Raw genomic sequence first — 20,880 nt, 5'->3', positions numbered from 1 at the left:
CTCACATTATACTGGATATGGATCTGTTGCATATTTTACTGCTCTTTCATTTGTATTTGGTACAGAGCATACTTTTATTCACTTGTGGATTGATAATTTGATTTGTATGCCACATCTCATGTGACATGGTGCATACCATTAATTTATATGTAAGTAATAGATGATAACTTATGCTGAATTTAAGACTCTGTCATTATTATGTTTTTAAGGTCTCTAGACTATACACAAGAAATTGTTAATGTTAGTATGTTCTTTTTATAGGTCTGTAATAACGAGAAGGTAATCAAAATTGACCAGTGGCATTAAGTTCAGGGTGATTTACTAAAGTAATGTGTAATGTGCAACTTTTCTGTAGACAGGGTTGGTAATTTTGGTTTATATGTTCCACTTATTTTCTCTTAAAAGTAATGACAAAAAATAGTAATTTTTAAATTTGTTTGCACTAGATTTTTACAAAAATGTAGATAAGAATACTTTAACTGTACTTTATAACAGCATTTAAACTGTTTCCTACTAGGTTGTGAAGCAGATTAGTGGTGGCCATGGCCATTCTCTTTTCCTCACTGAAACAGGCGAAGTATTTACTTGTGGTTCAAGTGTCTTTGGGCAATTAGGAAATGGAGGAAATATCAAGAGTTCCACACCAGTACTAGTGTCGTCTCTCCCAGAAACCTGTGTTCTTGTATCAACAGGATACTTTCATAATGTGAGTGTGTGCAATTCACTTGTTTTCTTTTGTTGTAAAGCAGTTGGTTCAAGGCAATAATTAACTATTTTTTCCTTGTAGACTAAGATGAAATACTGTGACTTTCAGTGAGTTATGTTGTGTACAGTACATGTTAGTGCAATATTGGGCATGTAAAATAATAATAATAATAATAATAATAATAACAATAATAATAATAACACATGGCTAAGAAAAAGCAATATATACAGTGATACGGAAGAATTCATGATTGCAATACAGGATCAAACAATAAACACCAGATATTACAGCAAGCATATTATTAAATATCCCAATACCACAACGGATAAATGCAGACTTTGCAAACAACAAATAGAAACAGTAGATCACATCACAAGCGGATGTACAATACTAGCAAATACAGAATACCCCAGAAGACATGACAATGTAGAAAAAATAATACATCAACAGCTTGCCTTACAACACAAACTTATAAAACAACACGTTCCCGCATACAAGTATGCACCACAAAATGTACTGGAGAATGATGAATACAAATTATACTGGAACAGAACCATTATAACAGATAAAACAACACCACATAACAAACCTGACATCATACTCACCAATAAAAAGAAGAAATTAACACAACTAATCGAAATATCCATACCCAATACAACAAATATACAAAAGAAAACAGGAGAAAAAATTGAAAAATACATCCAACTGGCTGAGGAAGTCAAGGATATGTGGCATCAGGATAAAGTTGACATTATACCAATTAAACTATCAACTACAGGAGTCATACCATACAATATCCACCAGTACATCAATGCAATACACCTACATCCAAACTTATACATAGAACTACAGAAATCCGTAATTATTTATACATGTTCAATTACCCAAAAGTTCCTAAATGCAATATAACATATACCGTACAGTTAAAAGGAAGTCACACTTGATCAAGGTCCGCGTCACTTTCTGCTTTTGACCAGACATAACGTCTGAGATAAGAAAGAAATAATAATATTCATTATCACTAATTTTCTAAGGTGCAGTCATTTTGATTATACTCCCCATCATTGATTACAAAGAACAACATAATTATAATTTAATTGATATTCTTTGACTGCAAAATTCCTTTTCCACCAGCTAGTCTTTGAGCTGCTATGGAAAATTAGTGTCATGTATACTACCATACAAGTTTCTAGGCAGACTTGTTAGCAGCTTGGTGCCCAATTACTGAGGTTCTTTTTGATGCATTTTCAGTTGATAGGGCATTTTTTCATATATCACTCTTCCTTTGTGTTTTGTGGGCGTGTACACTAGCGTCTGTAATCCACCTCATCTTTTATCATGTTTATTTCTGTATTGTATATGCATAAAGATGTGAAAAGTATTATGCCTAGGTTTTCTGAAGCAATTTTTGTCTGTTTCAGAAGTCCTCCATAAAATAACCTGTATTGCTTTTTATTTCTAATGTGAATAATCATTTTCTTTCTTGAATATTTGAATTTCCCCAGGTATACTGTGCACAGAAGCAGTTTGTGACATCTGCTTTGTCCACACTAATACCTAAGAATCTAATGGACAGTACTACTTCTAGCTATGTATGATCCACTTTTAGATCCATACATTGTCTTTTTCAGGTTTATAATCAGTTCTTTTTTGGTTAGCCCTTTAGATGTCATATTCGCACCAATATATGCCGTACTTTTCACTTGAAAAGGAAATGTTAAACAAATATAAATAACACTGTTTCACAAGAACTAAATTAGAAATGTTTCTCAGTTTTGGTGTGTCAGTGATCCTGCCACTTAGTAACGGATAAGGAAGTAGTATTGCAAACTAAAGGGAAAAAAAAGAGTAACTTCAGAAATTCCAGACCGAGGTGTGTGTGTGTGTGTGTGTGTGTGTGTGTGTGTGTGTGTGTGTGTGTAAGGGTGTATAATTTTGTAAACTGAGCTAACACTTTCCATTTGTTGTTAATGTACCTATATCCTGTCCATATTTCTGCCATGTAGAAAGCAACTAATTCCATTTCTTGTGTTTCACTCTGGTGTTCCTAATATCATACTGATGAGATTTGAACAAATTTTTAAAATTTAATTGTTTTGTTTACTGACAGCTGGCTTTAAGTACATCTAACAAACTGTACTGCTGGGGCTCTAGTCCTCAAGTACTTCGTCTTCAAGCCCAGGCTCACAAAAAAGCACGATTAATGCAAAAGCATACTGCCCCAGCAGCTGACAAAGCTCCATCTCCACCAGCATCACCACATGCGGCAGTTGTTGTCAGCCCAACTATGGAATTCAAGGGCTTGGCAGCAATGGGAACTGAACTAGTAGCTGATCATGTGAGTCAACAACACAATTTATTTTTTAATTAAATAATTTATATTTAGATCTGTCATAACAGTCATATCCTTGGAGTACTCTAGCCCAAAAAAGTATTTGTCTGAATGCTATCAGAATTTTTGTGCATTGTGTGCCTTAATAAAATCTTCTCAGTTTACAAGCTGTGTCACTTCGAACAAAACAGTAGCTGTCTCCACCATTGTCATCAGAAGCTAAAATCACTGAAGGGTGGGGCTGACACAGTATTTTACTTATATAAGTGCAATAGCAGTGTCTGTAACCTTCCAGAGAGGGCTAAAATTGTGCATGTGTGGAAGGCAAGTGGGCAGCACATGACATCTCCATCCCACCACAAGACTGAGTGACATCAGGCAAGGGGCTGGAATCATGTTTGAAACTGCTACTCCCACCTCCAAACATGTCATGCCTAAAAGTGACATGGCTTGCAAACTAAGATTTTGTTGAAGCATACCACTACAAAAGACTCGAGGACACTTGTTTATGCACGTGTGATGACTCTGCTGTTTGGTGAGTGTTTACTTTTATTCTTAAATTATCTACATTGCAGCAGAACTTTCCACTGTCATATTTTTGTAAATAAAATACAACAAAAAATTTAAAACTTACCGGTACTTAAAGTTGTCTGAGCTGCTGTCATGCTAGGCAGCTGCAGAAATTGAGGAATGGTCGATGTTATTGGAAACATTAACAGATAAATACTATGCATTTGCTCTTGGACTAGCTGCAGTATCCCTTCACGAACATGGGCTCTCCAGTAATCTGAGTATCTATTTCTGTATTATATTAAAACTTTTATATATGATTGATTCTGTTTAAGAACTTTGGTAATTTATTTCTTTTCCTGTCCCTATTTTGGGTACTCTTAAGGATAAAGTAGGCTAAAAAAGGAAATATAACTGCATAAAGTATAGAAATTTAATCACTATGAATTACCAGGTGCTACAGTTGAGATGCCCCTGCTCTCCCTCCCTCCCTCCCTCCCTCTCCCCCCCCCCCTCCCTCCACCTCACCTCACCTCACCTCACCTTCACCTCAGTTACATTTCTTTTATCAAATTATTTATTTCTTAGCAATTAAACTTGTATGTTCTGTGACTTTGGAAGGAATTGGATTGATAATGCTTGGAGACAGAACATGGTAATAAGTAAGAGATGGAAAGCAGCTCCTTTAAGACCGCTTACACACACGTTATCTGGGGTCATGCAACTTGGCCACATCGCTGAGTTGCATTCTTCATTTAACTTGCAGTTCACATAAAGCCTTACACTTTGGCACTTTCCTGTGTGACCTGCTGTGCACCCACCAGTCTGCACAACTGGATGTGGTGATGCGGCCACATTTGATCCATTCACAAGTGGCAATCTGGCAGCATGGCTGCAAACGGCAGGGGTAAACCATTGCTGTACTGCTAGGTTGTGCTGCATTTGTTGCTTGTTAGTGCTTCATGATTGTTGAATAACATGTGTTCCCTGTATTGTTTTAAAGATTTCTGTTCTTCTTTTGTGCCACAAAAATTACTTTTGGAATGGAACCTTTCACACTTGAAGCAGAATACCATTCTGTAATTTGGGATACAGGAAATAAGTATTACAGCAATAAGATCAAAAGCATAATGCTTGGGAGAAGATAAGTTTGTTTCTTGCTTCGTAAATAAAACTGCATAAAAAACAAATGTTGTATATATTATTTTGTTTATCACTTATTAAAATGCATTTTACATTGTGTTTATTTGCAAAGGAACAGCACCTTCACTGCCAACAGAGTAAATTAATTGTGAATTTGTCCTGTAGGCACATCACCTGCAAGCTTTTTATAGGTGTGATGCTCTGTATGTCTTCTAAACCAATAACTTCTAAAGATTCATACAATTTGAATCTCTCTCTTTGTGAACAAAGTTGTACAGATTGCAAAAAGCTCAATTAATACTGCACAGAAATCTTCTTTCACATTTTTGTGATTAAAAAGTGTCCATTTTGTAACTGGCTCACATAAAAATGCAGCTCTTCCCACAGAGTCTCAGTCAAATAGTGCAGTTGTATGTACAGCAGAAAATCCAGCAGGTTACTTCTGGATGAAAGTCACACATTGTGGTTATTAAACCATGCAGCTGAATCATTGCATCTGAATTACCAGTGTGAAAGTGGCCTCATGACAATCATCTGCATAGTGGCAAGACAACAAGCAAAACAAAACTCTTCCCCCCACCCCCACCCCCACCCCACCCCACCCCACTACACACACACACACACACACACACACACACACACACACACACACACACCATATGCACTACCTTAAATTTCCTGCACTGAGCAGTTGATGCTTGTACATGGTTGATAATTGTTACAGTTGTATGGAGTAATATTTTGGTTAATACGGTGTGAATCTACACCTGTTTACCATGCATTTAAAAAAACAAATATTGCCTTGCAGATGCAATTTCATTTGTTTACAACTGGCCACTTTTTAATGTCATCAGAACTGAAGCAAAGAAAACAAAAATTAAGACCGTACCACAGGCTCTTAAAATAAAATATACTGCAACATACAACATTGTCATATCCGTATGCATCAAGTGCATGCAGTGGTAATGTACACATGTATAAGTATTTAATGCTTTGTCACAATCTGTTGAGATTGGTGCTTGACAGATCATATTGCTGTTCAGACACATAGAGATTGCACCAGATTATTAATTAATTCCTGAATTATTCACAACTTAAAAACTTTCATCGAAATTTGATGCAAAATAGAAAACATTCCTATGGGTGTACTCTTATATGTACCAGACGAGAAACAGATGAAAGGAGAATGTAAACAATTTTGCATCTCCAGCAAAGAGCACCTCTCTTCTGGGCTGGTGACTTGTTCATTCAGTCAGATTATCAGTGCAGGCAATGTGGGCAAGTGGTGCCAGACGGCTCTCTCACTGTGTGATTGTAGGTTTTCAGATGACAGCTTCATTCATCATAAATTTTAAAATTACTGTCCCTTCAGTATTCAGTGTGATAAGTGAATAATTTATCAGGTTTTTTTCTCTTCATTGCACAATTTCCCAATTAAGCCAGAATCTCAAATCATTGCCCTTTATCTATTGCATTCTGCCTACATGAAACCCTTCTTTCTGCTTATGGAAAGCTAAGGCTGTCTTATTATTTGGAAAAATATGTTCTATGAATAATAAGAAGAAAACATATCAGCAGGACTTCTGTATTATTTGTTGCAATCAGGGCAAAAAGTTTTGTGTATTTCAGAATTTGTGTTCTTCTCTTTATGGGAAGGTCATGTTGTAATAACTTTCCCTTATTGATAATTAATTTTATTTTGTTTTTGAGTCTCTGGCTTTGAGTGGTAACTATTGGCATGAACTACCAGTTTCAGAACATTTCTTTTTTAACCTCTGATGCTAGCAAAGAAAGTCACATCATCCTACATTGTTCCTTGATTGAATATTTATTTTTTAAAATTAATATACTATCTTAAACGTATGTCACAGTTGTACTATTGACTGTCACCAACAGCATTTTCAACATAAGGTACAAGCCTATTAAAGAGGATATTGAAGAATATTTTATATGTGGTAGGTAATAGGCAAATTTCCCTGTAGTTAGAGTACACCCTATGTTGAAAATGCTGTTAGTAATTGTCAAAATAGATTTTGTCAAGGAGGATATGCTGGTGATCAGATCTTTACAATGTGGCAAATACTAGAAAAATGTAAAGAATTTGGGATTGATACGCATCACCTCTTTATAGACTTCAAATTGGCCTATAACAGTACTGACAGAAGTGAACTGCATGCAGCAGTGAAGAGTTAGAGATTCCTAGTAAATTGATCACCTTGATGAAAGTTACTATGGAAAACAGCCAGAGTCCAGTTAAAACATAGAATATGTTATCAAGTGCTGTGACCACAAAGCATGGAGTAAAGCAGGGATGTATTATCCTGCCTTCTGATTAATAGGGCCTTGAAAAGTGCAGGTGTCAGTTTAAGGGGGAGTATGATGTACTAATCAGTTCAGGTACTGGCATATGCAGATGATATTGATATAATTGCAAAAATGCCATGAGCAATGAAAGAAGATTTTACAAGCTTTGAAAGAACTGCTAGAAAGCTGCACAAAAGATAAATGAATGGAAAACTGAGTATATGCCAGTAACTAAGAAAGATTATCCAAATGAGCCCCCTTTCACAGAAACTGGTTCATATAAGTTTTGTGGCACGTGTAGTTTCACTTACCTTGGATTGGAAGTGAAGTGTAAGAACAATGTCAGCTCTGAAATAAAAAAACGAATATTGTCCACCAGCAAGTACTACCATGGCCTCCAAAAACATTTGAAACCTAAGCTCCTATTCAGGAGAACTAAAGTTGTGATGTATGAAGTTTCAGTGAGTCTGGTGCTTACATATAGTGCTGAAACATGGACATGATGAAAAAGAAACTTGGAACATTTGAAAAAAAGATCTTGAGACAAATTGTTGTGCCAGTGGAAGAAATAGATGTGGGGAGGAGGAGATTCAACTGTCAATTATGTAATGTATTTGTTGAATTCTCAGTATTGCCCAGGTATGTACTTAATCCAATCTTCTTTTAGTCCATCTCCTCCTTCATCCTCCCTCTGTCCATTTCCCAGTCCATCTCCTCCATCTTCCTTGATCTGTCCATCTCCTCTTCTTCTTTTTCTCTGTCTGTTTCCTCCTTCCCTTCTCTGTGTTCATCACCTCCTCCTCCTCCTCCTCCTCCTCCTCCTCCTCCTCCCTATGTAACTCTTCTTCCTCCTCCTCCTCCTCCTCCTCCTCCTCTCTATGTAACTCTTCCTCCTCCTCCTCCTCCTCCTCCTCCTCCTCCTCCTGCCTGTGTCCATCTCCTTCTCCCCCTCTCTCTGTCCATTTCCTCCTCCCCTCTCTCTGTGCATCTCTTCTTCCCCTCTCTCTGCCCATCTCTTCCTCCCCTCTCTCTGCCCATCTCTTCCTCCCCTCTCTCTGCCCATCTCTTCCTCCCCTCTCTCTGCCCATCTCCTCCCCCTCTTGTCTGTGTCCATCTGCCCCACACCCCACACTGTCTGTCCATCTCCTTCTTCCGCCCCCCCCCCCCCCTGGTCTATCCATGTTATGATGCTCACCCAATAGGAGCCTGGTGGTTCTCCCTGCCTCCCCCCAATAGTATTTCTTATCCAGTTATTGAATATTGTGTGTACCAAATTTGATCAAAATTGTTCCAGGTGTTTAGGATGAGCCTTTTTCCCATGACGTTGCCCATATATGCATATGTCAACTATTCTCTCTAAGACAAAAAGAAAAGACAAATCATAAAGGAATTATCCAAATGACCCAGAAATCAGTAGATGTGATGTATGTGTGCAGACAAACAAATGATAACAGTTTCTGAAGAGTTAGATGATTTATGAAACAGAAAGAGCTTCATAAACTAAGCAAGTCAGTAATGCATTGATCCTTCTCTGGCCCTAATTCAAGTAGTTATTCGACTAGGCATTGTTTGATAGGTTGGTGGATGTTCTGAGGGGTATTGTGCCAAATTCTATCTGACTGATGTGTTGGATTGTCAAAATCCCAAGCTGATTGGAGAGCAGATTGACAGTTGGGGACAGATTGACATCTAGGGGTGATGGTGTGGGGTGCCATTTCTTTTCATAGTGTTACCCATTTGGTTGTCATCCATGGTACCCTTACAGCGCAATGGTGTATTGACAGTGTGCTACATCCCATTTTTTGCCCTCCATGGTATCCCATCCTAGGCTTACATTTCAGCAAGATAATACCCATCTGAACATGATGAAAGTTTTTATTAATTCTCTTCATGCTTGCCCATTGTACCTTGTCCTGCAAGATCACCGTGAATCTCCGCAATTGAGAACATTTGGAGCATTGCAGGCAGGACCCAACAACTGGTTCAGGATTTTGACAATCTACTGTGAAAATTGGACACAATGTGGCACAGTATCCCTCCTGAGGGCACCCGACAACTCTTTCACTCAGTGCCAAGCCAAATAACTGCTTGCATGTGGGCCAGAGGTGAGTCAAAGCATTATGGGCTTCCTTAGTTTGTGAAGTTTTTTCTCCTGAGTAAATTACCCAGTTTTTCTGAAACTGTAATCTTGCGTTTGTCTATACATGTACATCACATCTGTCGATTTCTGTCCCATTCAGATAATTCCTTCATGGTGTGTTGTCTTTCCTTTTTTGTCTTAGAGTGTATTTCATATGTATTTGTATATGTATTTCAACTGTATATCACTTTGGAGTTTCATTTTCATGCAGCTTTATGTTTCTGATTTCATATATCTTGAACTATGTGCTGCACAATGATATGATTTTGCTGGTACATCAAGTGGTATATGTGGTTACTGTCTGCGAAATGTGTTGTGAATAAGAATTAGTTGTAAAGGTGTAATAAACTAAAACATTATGTTTGGTGTGACATCTTATCTCCCTGAACTGTATGTTGTAAAATGATGTATTTTTGTTGGCACATTCATCAGCATATGTGGATACTGTCTGTGAAAGGTGTTGTGAATAGAATTAGCAATAACGAAATAATAAATTTAAATGCCTCGCATAATGCAGCAGTTTTTAGTGCATGTCTGTGTTTATAATGTTATATCTCCTGAACTGTGTGTCATATAGTAATATAATTTTGCTGATCCATTCAGAGGTATATGTGAATAGTGTTCGTAAAATATGTCGCAAATACAGTTAGCAGTAGTAAAGAGGTAACAAATCGAAACATCATGCTTCATGTGGCTGTTTTACTGCACAACCAGAGAAAATATACTGAACAATAAACCTCTTTCCTTTCATCATTTTGTGGATGTCGTCGGTGAGAAAAAATTTTCATAAAGGTTTGTAATTGCTTGTAAAGTTTTTCCAAGTGACTAAGTGCTCTCATTCTTAAATAGTGGATCACTTAAGTATGGCTATTTGTATGTAATGAGATGCACTGCTTTTTCACTTCTATCCCTGCCCCTTTGATTGGTAGGTGGTTCTTACCTTGACAGTGATGGTTTCCAGATGGTGAATGATATGTGTACCACGTTTGGTTGAAATCAGTCCAGTGGTTTAGGGGGAGCCGTGGAACATACATACATCCACCCGTATAATATATGTGGATATAGTGAGTAAGATATTGTGCACTTCTTTAAGAACAAGAAGCTGGAAGGGCAGCACATGTACTGATGGCAAATGACTGAATGATTCAGAAGATATTTAGTGCAGTGTCTGTAGGAAACAGGAGACTTGGAAGCATAAAGCTAAGATAGGAGAAAGTGTCAGTGAGGACCTTAGGAAAACTGGAATTCAGAATCAGAGGAGTTGTTCACAGAACAGCGAAGAATGGAATCATCTTCTAGAGAAGGTAAGGGTCACAAAGGGCCGTCCTACCGATGATGATGATGATGATGATGATGATGATGTAGTACTATTAACTCATCGTAAATTGGTTATGTTGGTCCAAATTTTAACACTATTTAATACCTTGTACAGAAATCTGTTGAGGCAACATAAATAAAAGTTTTTAACTATTGTAAATATTTTTATCAAAAATTTAAATTAGAAAAAACTATTCACATTATTTATGTACTCTGTAACTTGGGCATGGAACTAATATTCAGCAATTAGTAGAAATCTAACACAAGGGAAATGAAAATCCAGAACGAACCACAGCAGTACAATTGAGAAATTGGGAAAAAGGTATCACGAAATGAAAGAAATTCAATATAGTAGATGAGCTGTAAAATTTAATTGTGATGGGGCACTGGAATTCTGTAATAGGTAAAGGAACAGGATGGAAACTAGTGGGAGAATATGGACTGGGAGAAAAGGATTGAAAGGGGTAGCTACCTGATAGAGCTTTTTACAGAGCACAGTTTAATCGCTTGGTTTAAGAAGAATGTAAGAAGGTTGTTTTTGTAAAAAGAAATCTATACTCACAACCAATAGGGGCTTGCCCCAGTTTACTCACAAGAAGTGATGTATGAAATGTGCTCCTCAGCAACAGTGCAAGATATTTTAAGACCATACTCCAAAGTAAAGTCCAGGATATTAAACCCCAAATCCAAAGAAAAGTCCAGTCCAGTCCATATCTAAGTTCCACATATAACAAGTAGAGTCCACAATATATACACCTCAGGAAAACTGATAACACACTCACCACATATTTCATTATAATTGACTCAGACTGACCCTGGGCCGGCTTATAAGCTGGATTCTGATTTGGTCTCATCAAAGGGAGCTCATGGTGACAAGTGCCCTGTAGGTAGTGGTGCCATCATGTCCAACAGTAATGTTGCATATCTATTTTGTTCCCATCGTCAGATAGCACTACTACATCGGCATGGGCACAGCATATCCAAGAGGGTGCCTAGGCTGCAGCCCTTTGATCATCAGAGTGGCCTTGTAGGTTGCTAGAAAACTAAACAGAGCATTAGATGCAGTGCTAGAATAATTTCCTTACAGAGCTGAGTTTTGAAACTGTGGATAAAGTACTCTGCGTGACTGTTGAAAGCTGGATGAAAACAATTGGTGCAAAGATGTTGAATCCTGTTAATGCTGCAGAACTGCTTGAAGTTATAGGAGTTAAATGTTGTCCCATTATGAGAAATCCTTGTGATTTTTTTTTTTTTTTTTTGGGGGGGGGGGGGGGGGGGGGGTTACGTTCAAGGGTAAAGATATTATCCAAGGCCACGTAGTAGTAGCAATACTGAGATGTGGAAAACAAGAGGGAACTGAGAAAAGGAATCTATTATGCCCAATTACATGGAGCCCCAAACTGAACCAGCAAAATCTACGTGAATATGTTCCTACAACTCTGCAGCATCAGGCCAGGTAGAGAACCACTGGGAAGGTGCATTTTGATGATCGTGAAAGGCAGAACAATAGCAGAACACGTCCATGATGGTAGAGGCAATATTTGGCCAGAATACATGTTGCCACACCAAACTTTTCACACAGAACATGCCACAATTAGCAGATACCGGGAGGCACAGCACTTGCAGACTAAGAGAGGGAGGAATCTGATACTTGCAGTGGAACCCTTGGTTTAGTTGTATTTGATGTCGCCATGGCCAGTGGGGACAAAATTCAGCTGCAAGAGGAATATCCAGCTAACCTTGTTGTAAAAAGTGAGCAAGATAGTGAAACACACCAATTAATGTTCTTAGAAATGTGCTTCGAGGACTGTGGAGAATCAGGACATTGTGTTTATGTTTGTGTATAATGTTGCTACTTGACAGTGGATAGAATAATGAAAATAGGTAAGTATCGTGCCCACTGCTGCAGGCAGTGGGCTGTCTGGTCTAGTAAGTGACCTGCAGGGCTAAAAGTGGTGAGTGACGATCGATGACAAGATGAAATGTCTGTTCATAAAGGAATAATTTCAATTTCTGAACTGCATAAATAATAGCAAGGGCCTCCTGTTCTAATTGAGAAGAAGCATCGGATCCCCCACCTTGGAAAGCTTGTTGACAGCAAGATGACAGTTTGAAACTTAAAACGTGGACCTTAAAGACTTAGCTGGTTCAGTGTGTAAGAGATTTCTGCTAGTTCTGCAATGAATTCATCATAACATTGGAATTTATCTGTAAACTCTTTTAAGTCACATATATTCATGGGAAATCTGCATTTTTGTCAATCACTATAAGGTAATTCCTTATTGGTCCCATCCATTTTCCAAGAGTTAAAACACTAAGTATGTGAAGGAAGGTTGCATGAGACAACGTATGTGCAGGCTGCAGTTTACTCCTTTGACTGCCACTCTTCAAAACAAAAACTCGAGGTTTTGAAAGTGGTCCTCTGGAGTTGGCATCTGTGGCCAAAATATTGTCAAGACATGTGGCACAGTTGAGAATATCTTCTAGTAGTTGATCCTTAACCCTTTCAGACCTGAATTTTTCCTGCATGAACAAAAATTTTTATTTATGCTGTGATGCTCTTAGGTGATTTATTTTAATGATTTCAGTTGCAAGATTTATACAAAGATACATACCCATTTTCAGAATCATACAGTTTTTCCTTGGTTTCTTTTTATGGACCAAAATAACTAATTTTGAAACGATCAATGTTGTAATAAAGATATTGATCATTCAATAGTTATCAAACAATAAACAATAATAATATTCAGTTATAAAGTGGACTGTAACTAAACAACCATGTCTGGGTATTCTGGCAGTAACTAATTGCTACACAATGCTACACTGCCTTGCTGATAGTTTTTATAGTGATGTCCAACAGTTGGCAGCGCTTGTAAATGATCAGATTGGACATTCACAAGTGTGTAAATGAGATTTCCATTTAGGAAAAATATTTCTATAGCAGCTAACAATATTATGAGAAGGAAAGTTACTCGCCATATTGGAGATACTGAGTTGCAGATAGGCACAAGTCTTTTTGTTGTGCCTATCTGCGACTAAGCATCTTCACTATATGGTAAGTAGCAGCTTTCCTTCTCATAATATTGTTTCATTCCATCCTAGATTTTCCATTGTTGACTATTGCAGCTAAGGCAAAATAAAAGTTAATGCATGCAATTGTAGTCAGTGGGTCCAATTGGGTTAAAATTGTTGAAATATGGCAAGGACTATTAGAATTCTGAAAGGAGCTTTTAAGAAAGCATAGTGCCCTTTGGATAGCATGGCATGCACTGTTTCATGAAGTGTAATCCAAAAGCATGGAAAGAGCCTACCCCAAAAACATTGTCCGCTTTAGGGTCAGCTGCCACCAGAATATTCACTGAACGAGTGACATCGTTGCAATTAAGTAAAACTGGACACTTTCCTAGCAAAGTTACATAATGACATCCATAGGCCCAAATAGTCTTCTCACTCTCTGCAAAGCTGGCGATCCTAAACTTAAGTAGATTAGCTTAGTAAGGACACAGAAGCCACAGTGCCCTGTAGAAGAGTAACCTCACAGGGTATGTACCAGTGAATATATCTAAGTACATTTTATGGGCTGTGTTCTGAGAAGTCTGCACCTCTGTAGATTGATAACTCACATGGATCACTTCTGCAGGTTAGGTTACATGTGTGGCAGACTTGCTAAAACATACCTCTTGCAACTGTCCCTTTTTGCCACATCCATGGTATGCTGCATGCCAATAGTGGCATGTGGTGCATGCATGGTAAAGGAAACAATATTTCTAGCTGGGCTGCTGATATAGCCATCACCACTGGCATAGTTTTTTTTACAAAGAAGTTCAAACTACGGAGCCAGTGAGGACTGCACTAGAGGTTACGTGGCATCCCACACAACCACTGCCACAGAGCTGACTACCACATCATTTTATATTGTAAGCAAACTTTCAGCTGCACAGGCAGTTTTCGGCACCTGAACTGTAAGTATCATTTCTATCAGAGAAGGATCCGATTTTTTCAGTATGTGGATTCTCCCGTCCAAGTCAGGTGTAAACTGGACTGTAATGTCTCTGACTACAGAGCCCATGTGTTCTACCTACACAAACATTTGAAATTGCAATTCCTATTTAATTCATATAGGTCAGTATTTCAGTCAAGTGATCTAGTTTGGTATATACTGACAAGAACACTGCATTTGGCTTTACAAGCAGGAAATTTGACAAGTCGAAAAATATAACTGCTACATTCCCTAACAATTTCACTGTGTGTAACATAGCTGTATTTAGCCCCTGAAACCCAGCACAGTTTCACAGTTTGTGCTAGGAGATGTTGTAAGTGTCCCAATGATTGAAAACCCACACTTTTGCTTAATTTAAAAAAATGTTCAATGCCTGATTTATGTGTGTCACCAGTCCCATCTTTATTGCCATATTTGTAAAAGGCAATTTACATATACAAACAAGAGGAGCTTGCCCCTGTTTATTTGTAACAAGAGATATATGCAGAATGCTCCTTGGAAACAGTGTAAGCTACCTTAAGTCCAAAACAAAATCCCATCTATAGCAAATCGAGTCCACAGTATAAACACCTGAGCGAATACGATATCACATTTGCCACACACTCCACAGGTCACATCACAACTGACTCAGCCTGGCAGTGGTCTGGCTTATATTCTGGATTCTGGTGTAGTCTTGTCAGAGGGCACTCCTGATAAGAAGTGAATTCTAAATAGTGGTGTCATAATGTTCAACAACACTGCCGCATCAGCTGTTAGGTTTCTGTAGTGACATTGGGTTGTGTTACTACGATTGTGTATGTGGATGAGATGTGGAGACACCAGATCATTTCAAATAGTTTTTATAATGGTGATAGAGATCCTGAAAGCATAGTTCAAAATGCAAAACATTGCCAGGAACAGGATATGCCATAAGTGCTCCCTCCAAGTTTGTCTTTCACCTTCAGCTGTGGTGGGGTACAATGTTAATTTAAAAGTTCTGCTTCTTCAAACGGTTGCATACTGGGTAAGCAGGTAATACCCTTTTGAGTTAGTTAGGGGAATGCTGATGGTGGCCAGGCAGTCAATGAGTCAGTCTTTGTCACGGTGTGTGCGGTGGGCCATGGACACATGGTTATCCTTCAGAGTTACTGAGAGTAGTTTTGTTTTTTGATGTTTTATTTTTGGTTGATGTCCTTTGAAGAATTCTGTGTTTAGAGATTGTTGATTACTTCAGTTAACATCAGGTGGTCAGTGTTTGGAAGTTAAGTGATGATGTGTTTTACTACTGGTATTAGGTATTGTTAAAGGAGGAGTTTATCACTCTTGGTGATACGTTGTTATGCCTTCCATACTTTTCCTTGAGTTGAATTCATTTAACATTTGTTGAGTGAGGATTAGTGTTTCTCTATTGTTCTTTAAATATTTATGTGATTTTAAGTGCTGCACCAATTAGCCTGGGACCTATTAAGTCTGGTGTGCTGCCGATATGTTGTTTTCATTTGACCATGTACAAGTTCATCAGTGTAAGTAATAATCATGTTGGGTTACAAATATTTCCTTAATTTTCATGGTAGCAGATAGTATTAGGGTGACATGGCACATATTTATGGGGCAGCACATCCAAAATTCAGTGTGCTTTGTTCACCAAATTCTTCTAATACTTTGCTAGGGATTTGTGCTCATATTTATTGTTTTATTATTAAGTTTGAATAATTGATTGTGCTTCATTGGGTTTCCAGTTTAGGTTTATCTGGTGGTCACTGACTTTTGAAATTGTTAAGTAGGGGAATCACTGGAGTATTCAGCTGAAGATAAAGTCTGTTTTGCTTGTTTTTCTCTTTTTAACTGTCAGTGGTAGTCATGTGCAGTTCATATTTAGGGAAATTAAGGCAATTCTTAATTGTATTGGAGCTAATGCCCGATACATATTATGTCGGTTAAAACAGCTCACTTACTATATTTAGTTGTTGGTCTCCATATGAAGTTATACTTCAATGTATTTGAAGTAACCAGTGTCACATTTCTAAGTATGTTGTTAAACACATATAATTAATTGGATTAATTGTCCTACTTGGTTGTTGGTTCTGGTCCCTCACTGGGATCTTGTAAATAGAGGGTGTTTAAGTATTGTGAAAGGGATAAACTCCAGCCCTCCACTCAAGTATTGCTCATGGGACCGAGCAGGAGTTTCAAATGTTAAGCTGCAGTTTGTTGTTACTAGGTTGTCAAGGTTGTGTCCTGATGATATAATTGAAATAGGTAGGGTTATTTGTCTAGCTGATTTGGATTTTGTGGTTTGTTGAGTTAGTCAAATTTACAAGGTGGAACTGAGATTGATTCAAGATCCTAGTTATCTTGATAAGAAGGAGCTGATGTATGACATTACAACTAGAGGGGCTAAACACCAGGGAACTGTTATGGAGATGTTGGAGCAGGTGGAGGAGATAAAATCAAAGCCACTGGTAGTGTTGCCCCAGGAGGAACAGGAGAGAGAATCTACACTTCCTATCATTTATAAGGCATTGGAAGAACTTGATATTTGTCTGAATCTTTTGATTAATAATGTTCTATGTACAGATCAAGTTTGTAAGCTGGGTGCTAAGCTGGAACATTACAGGAACTGAGATAAGAATTTGTTGTTATTTACCAGCACTACATCTAATAGATCACTCTTGGTGGAATTGTAAGAGAGGTGTTTCACATTGTCCTTGTAGTTGGCTAGTTTTTAATCGGAGCCTAGAGAAGAGGTGGCTTCACTAGATAAAATAGTAGAGAGTACTGGGATTGGTTACCTCAGTAAATTGTCGAATCCACTTCACACTTTTTTAGAGGAAGCAGATGAATTTTCAGTAAGTTCCATTCCACAGGCAGGAACCTTAAACATTAGCCAGGAAGATTTTCTAGTCTTTGCTCCCATTTTTTATCAACCAAAGTAAAGTATATACAGGTAATGACAAATATACATCCTATTACATGTACCTTAAACTATTTTTCCTTATAGTCCCCACACCAGTTCAGAAATTTGTCTCATTGCAGCACTTAGTTTGAGATGTTTTTGGAGTAGAATTCTTTCAGCTGACTATGGAACCACCGTTGGACTGCTGTCTTGTCTTCATCATTATTTGTGAATCACTGACCTGCCAGGAACTTCTTCAGTGGTCCAAAAATGTGGAAATCACTTGGGGCAAGGTCTGGACTGTATGGTGGATGAGCTTTTTGGCAGTTCTGATTGCCACATGTGGTCTTGCATTGTCGTGGAGCAGAATCACGTTGTCCACATCAAGACTCCCTTGGTTCCTTCACCTGATAGGAGCCCTCAGATGTAACGGTGTGGAACAATAACTGTTGGCATTGATGGTTGCACCTCTATCATTAAATCCAGCAGGATTTGTCCACAGCTATACCAGAAGGCTGTTAACATCATTTTCCCAACAGATGGTGCTGAATGGAATTTTTTGTCACAGGTGAACCTGGATGTTTCCACACCATGCACTGGTGCTTCGATTCCAGCATGAAATGAAGTATCCATGTTTCATCACTAGTGACAACGCGGTTCAGGAAACCTTCACCATCCTTGGAGTACCATTCCACATGCTTGACTTTCATCAGTTACTTAGGCAGCCACTGACATGGAATCTTCCAGTACCCCAAGGACACATGAATGATGTCCCATTCGACATGCCAAGCACCTGGGAAATGGCTGTGATTTGCACACACTGGAACTGCTCTTTGACCTTTCCAGATATGTGGTAATGTTTTTGTCAGTCGGTTACGAATATGGCCTCCCCAACCACTCATTGTCATACAAGACTTCATGGACTATGTCACACTCACAACATCGCCACCTCACAGTTCTCAAAGCGAGACAGTTTCCCCATGTGTGGGCTGCATTTCCCTGTAGATCTCGATTGGTGTGCATCCTTTGCTCCATAGAAAATGTATCACACTTCATAGCTCTAACACCATTGACATGTGATTCACAAGTGCCATCTTTAACAACTGACAGCAGTGTCATGTGGCGGAGCTACTGGCCGATAATGCCAGCACAAACCAAGAAAGGTCCAACACTGGGAATAAATATGTTGACTTCGCATTTACACCCGTAATTTGGCTAAAAATGTAAGGCCAAAGACTTTGCCTTTGTAGATAGAGTTAAACTGAATGTGAGAGTCTTGTGCGTATAATTTAATCAAATAGAAGTTGTACATATTCTTGAGAGAATGCGGCCTCAGGACTGATAGAGAGTGGTATTTTACAAAAAGCCTTATGATTTTGTTACCCTGACTGATACAGCTAGTAACCTGCAAGAGATTGCTTATGTCAATCAGTGAAGGAAATACAAAGAAATAAGGGGAGCTAAACCATGTGGGAATATCATATTGCAGCCCAAGGTCACTTAAGGTATTTTGCTTGTGGTGGTCCTGGCCACCTAGCCTGGCACTGCCCTGTATGTTGAGGCAGGTGAGTGGAACGATAAAGTCGCAACTCATCCTGCTTGGTGACTGTGGTAGAAGTGCAGGTTTGATCAGTTACAACCATGAAGTGGAGGCAGTCTAAACAGCTTCCATACATATACGTTAATAATGAGCCAGGTTATGGGTTGTTGGAGTCTGGCAGTGTAATTATTAAGCAAAGAGGGGAAGGGGTGATGGCGTGAGTTCTGAAAAGTGGAAGGAATAAGTAAAAGGACAGCATAAATTTGATGCCAATATTACCTAAATACAATTAGAAATGTCTGAGGGTGAGATGGGGAGTAGAGTACTGCAAAGATATCTGAGAGAACACTATAAGGCTGAAGTCTAAACAAAGCACCTGGAGTAGGTAACGTTTCTCCAGAATAACTATGTATGCTCAGGCTGTGTGAGACAGGAAAAATACATCAGACTTCAAGAAGATCACAACTCCAAAGAAGGTAGGTTCTTGTTGATGTAAGTATTATGGAATTATCCATTTAAACAATGGAACTGCAATCTAGGAATATCAACAGTGTAGGAAAAGATAGATTGCTAGTACCATAAAGAATTAGGGTTTTGGAGCATATACTGTATTCAAACATTATGAATCACCTTGAAGGGAACGATCTATTGATACGTAATCGGCATGGTTTCAGAAAACATCGTTCTTGTGCAACGCAGCTAGCTCTTAATTCGCACGAAGTAATGGCCGCTATCGACAGGGGATCTCAAGTTGATTCCGTATTTCTAGATTTCCAGAAAGCTTTTGATACCGTTCCTCACAAACGACTTCCAATCAAGCTACGGGCCTATGGGGTATCATCTCAGTTATGCGACTGGATTCATGATTTCCTGTCAGGAAGGTCGCAGTTCGTAGTAATAGATGGCAAATCATCGAGCAAAACTGAAGTGATATCAGGTGTTCCCCAGGGAAGCGTCCTTGGACCTCTGCTGTTCCTGATCTATATAAATGACCTGGGTGACAATCTGAGCAGTTATCTTAGGTTGTTTGCAGATGATGCTGTAATTTACCGTCTAGTAAGGTCATCCGAAGACCAGTATCAGTTGCAAAGCGATTTAGAAAAGATTGCTGTATGGTGTGGCAGGTGTCAGTTGATGCTAAATAACGAAAAGTGTGAGGTGATCCACACTAGTTCAAAAAAAAAAAAAATCCGTTGGAATTCGATTACTTGATAAATAGTACAATTCTCAAGGCTGTCAATTCAACTAAGTACCTGGGTGTTAAAATTACGATCAACTTCAGTTGGAAAGACCACATAGATAATATTGTGGGGAAGGCGAGCCAAAGGTTGCGTTTCATTGGCAGGACACTTAGAAGATGCAACAAGTCCACTAAAGAGACAGCTTACACTACACTCGTTCATCCTCTGTTAGAATATTGCTGCGTGGTGTGGGATCCTTACCAGGTGGGATTGACGGAGGACATCGAAAGAGTGCAAAAAGTGGCAGCTCGTTTTGTATTATCATGTAATAGGGGAGAGAGTATGGCAGATATGATACGTGAGTTGGGGTGGAAGTCTTTACAGCAAAGACGTTTTTCGTCGCAGCGAGATATGTTTATGAAATTTCAGTCACCAATTTTGTCTTCCGAATGTGAAAATATTTTGTTGAGCCCAACTTTCATAGGTAGGAATGATCATCAAAATAAAATAAGAGAAATCAGGGCGAACAGAAAGGTTTAGGTGTTTGTTTTTCCCGCGCACTGTTCGGGAGTGGAATGGTAGAGAGATAGTATGATTGTGGTTCAATGAACCCTCTGCCAAGCACTTAAATGTGAATTGCAGAGTACTCATGTAGATGTAGATGTAGACATGTTAAGTTGCAGACAGGCACAATTTATAGACACTTTTTATAGTGGTTTCTTTTCCTGTACTTGTCAGCGACTTAACATGTCCTCATTATTGTAAATACCAATCTGTCTTTTCCTACATTGTTGAATCACCAGTTTAGCAAGTCACAGTTGGAAATACTAAC

The 20,880-nt window shown here is 38.6% G+C and overlaps 1 protein-coding gene across 4 annotated transcripts in view; it reads left to right on the top strand.

Annotated features, from left to right (window-relative positions):
* The window catches only part of LOC126334689 (uncharacterized), a 405,460-nt gene that overhangs the window by 256,836 nt on the left and 127,744 nt on the right, over positions 1-20,880 (top strand). For all 4 annotated transcript variants that reach the window (XM_049997175.1, XM_049997176.1, XM_049997173.1 and 1 more), the window contains 2 exons: positions 518-706; positions 2,817-3,044. In XM_049997175.1, coding sequence (XP_049853132.1) covers positions 518-706; positions 2,817-3,044 — 417 coding nt within the window. The remainder of the gene's footprint in view (positions 1-517; positions 707-2,816; positions 3,045-20,880) is intronic.

The sequence above is a fragment of the Schistocerca gregaria genome, chromosome 2 (genome assembly GCF_023897955.1).
Source record: "Schistocerca gregaria isolate iqSchGreg1 chromosome 2, iqSchGreg1.2, whole genome shotgun sequence".
Lineage (NCBI taxonomy): Eukaryota > Metazoa > Arthropoda > Insecta > Orthoptera > Acrididae > Schistocerca > Schistocerca gregaria.
This window is presented reverse-complemented; position numbering and strand designations above follow the sequence as displayed.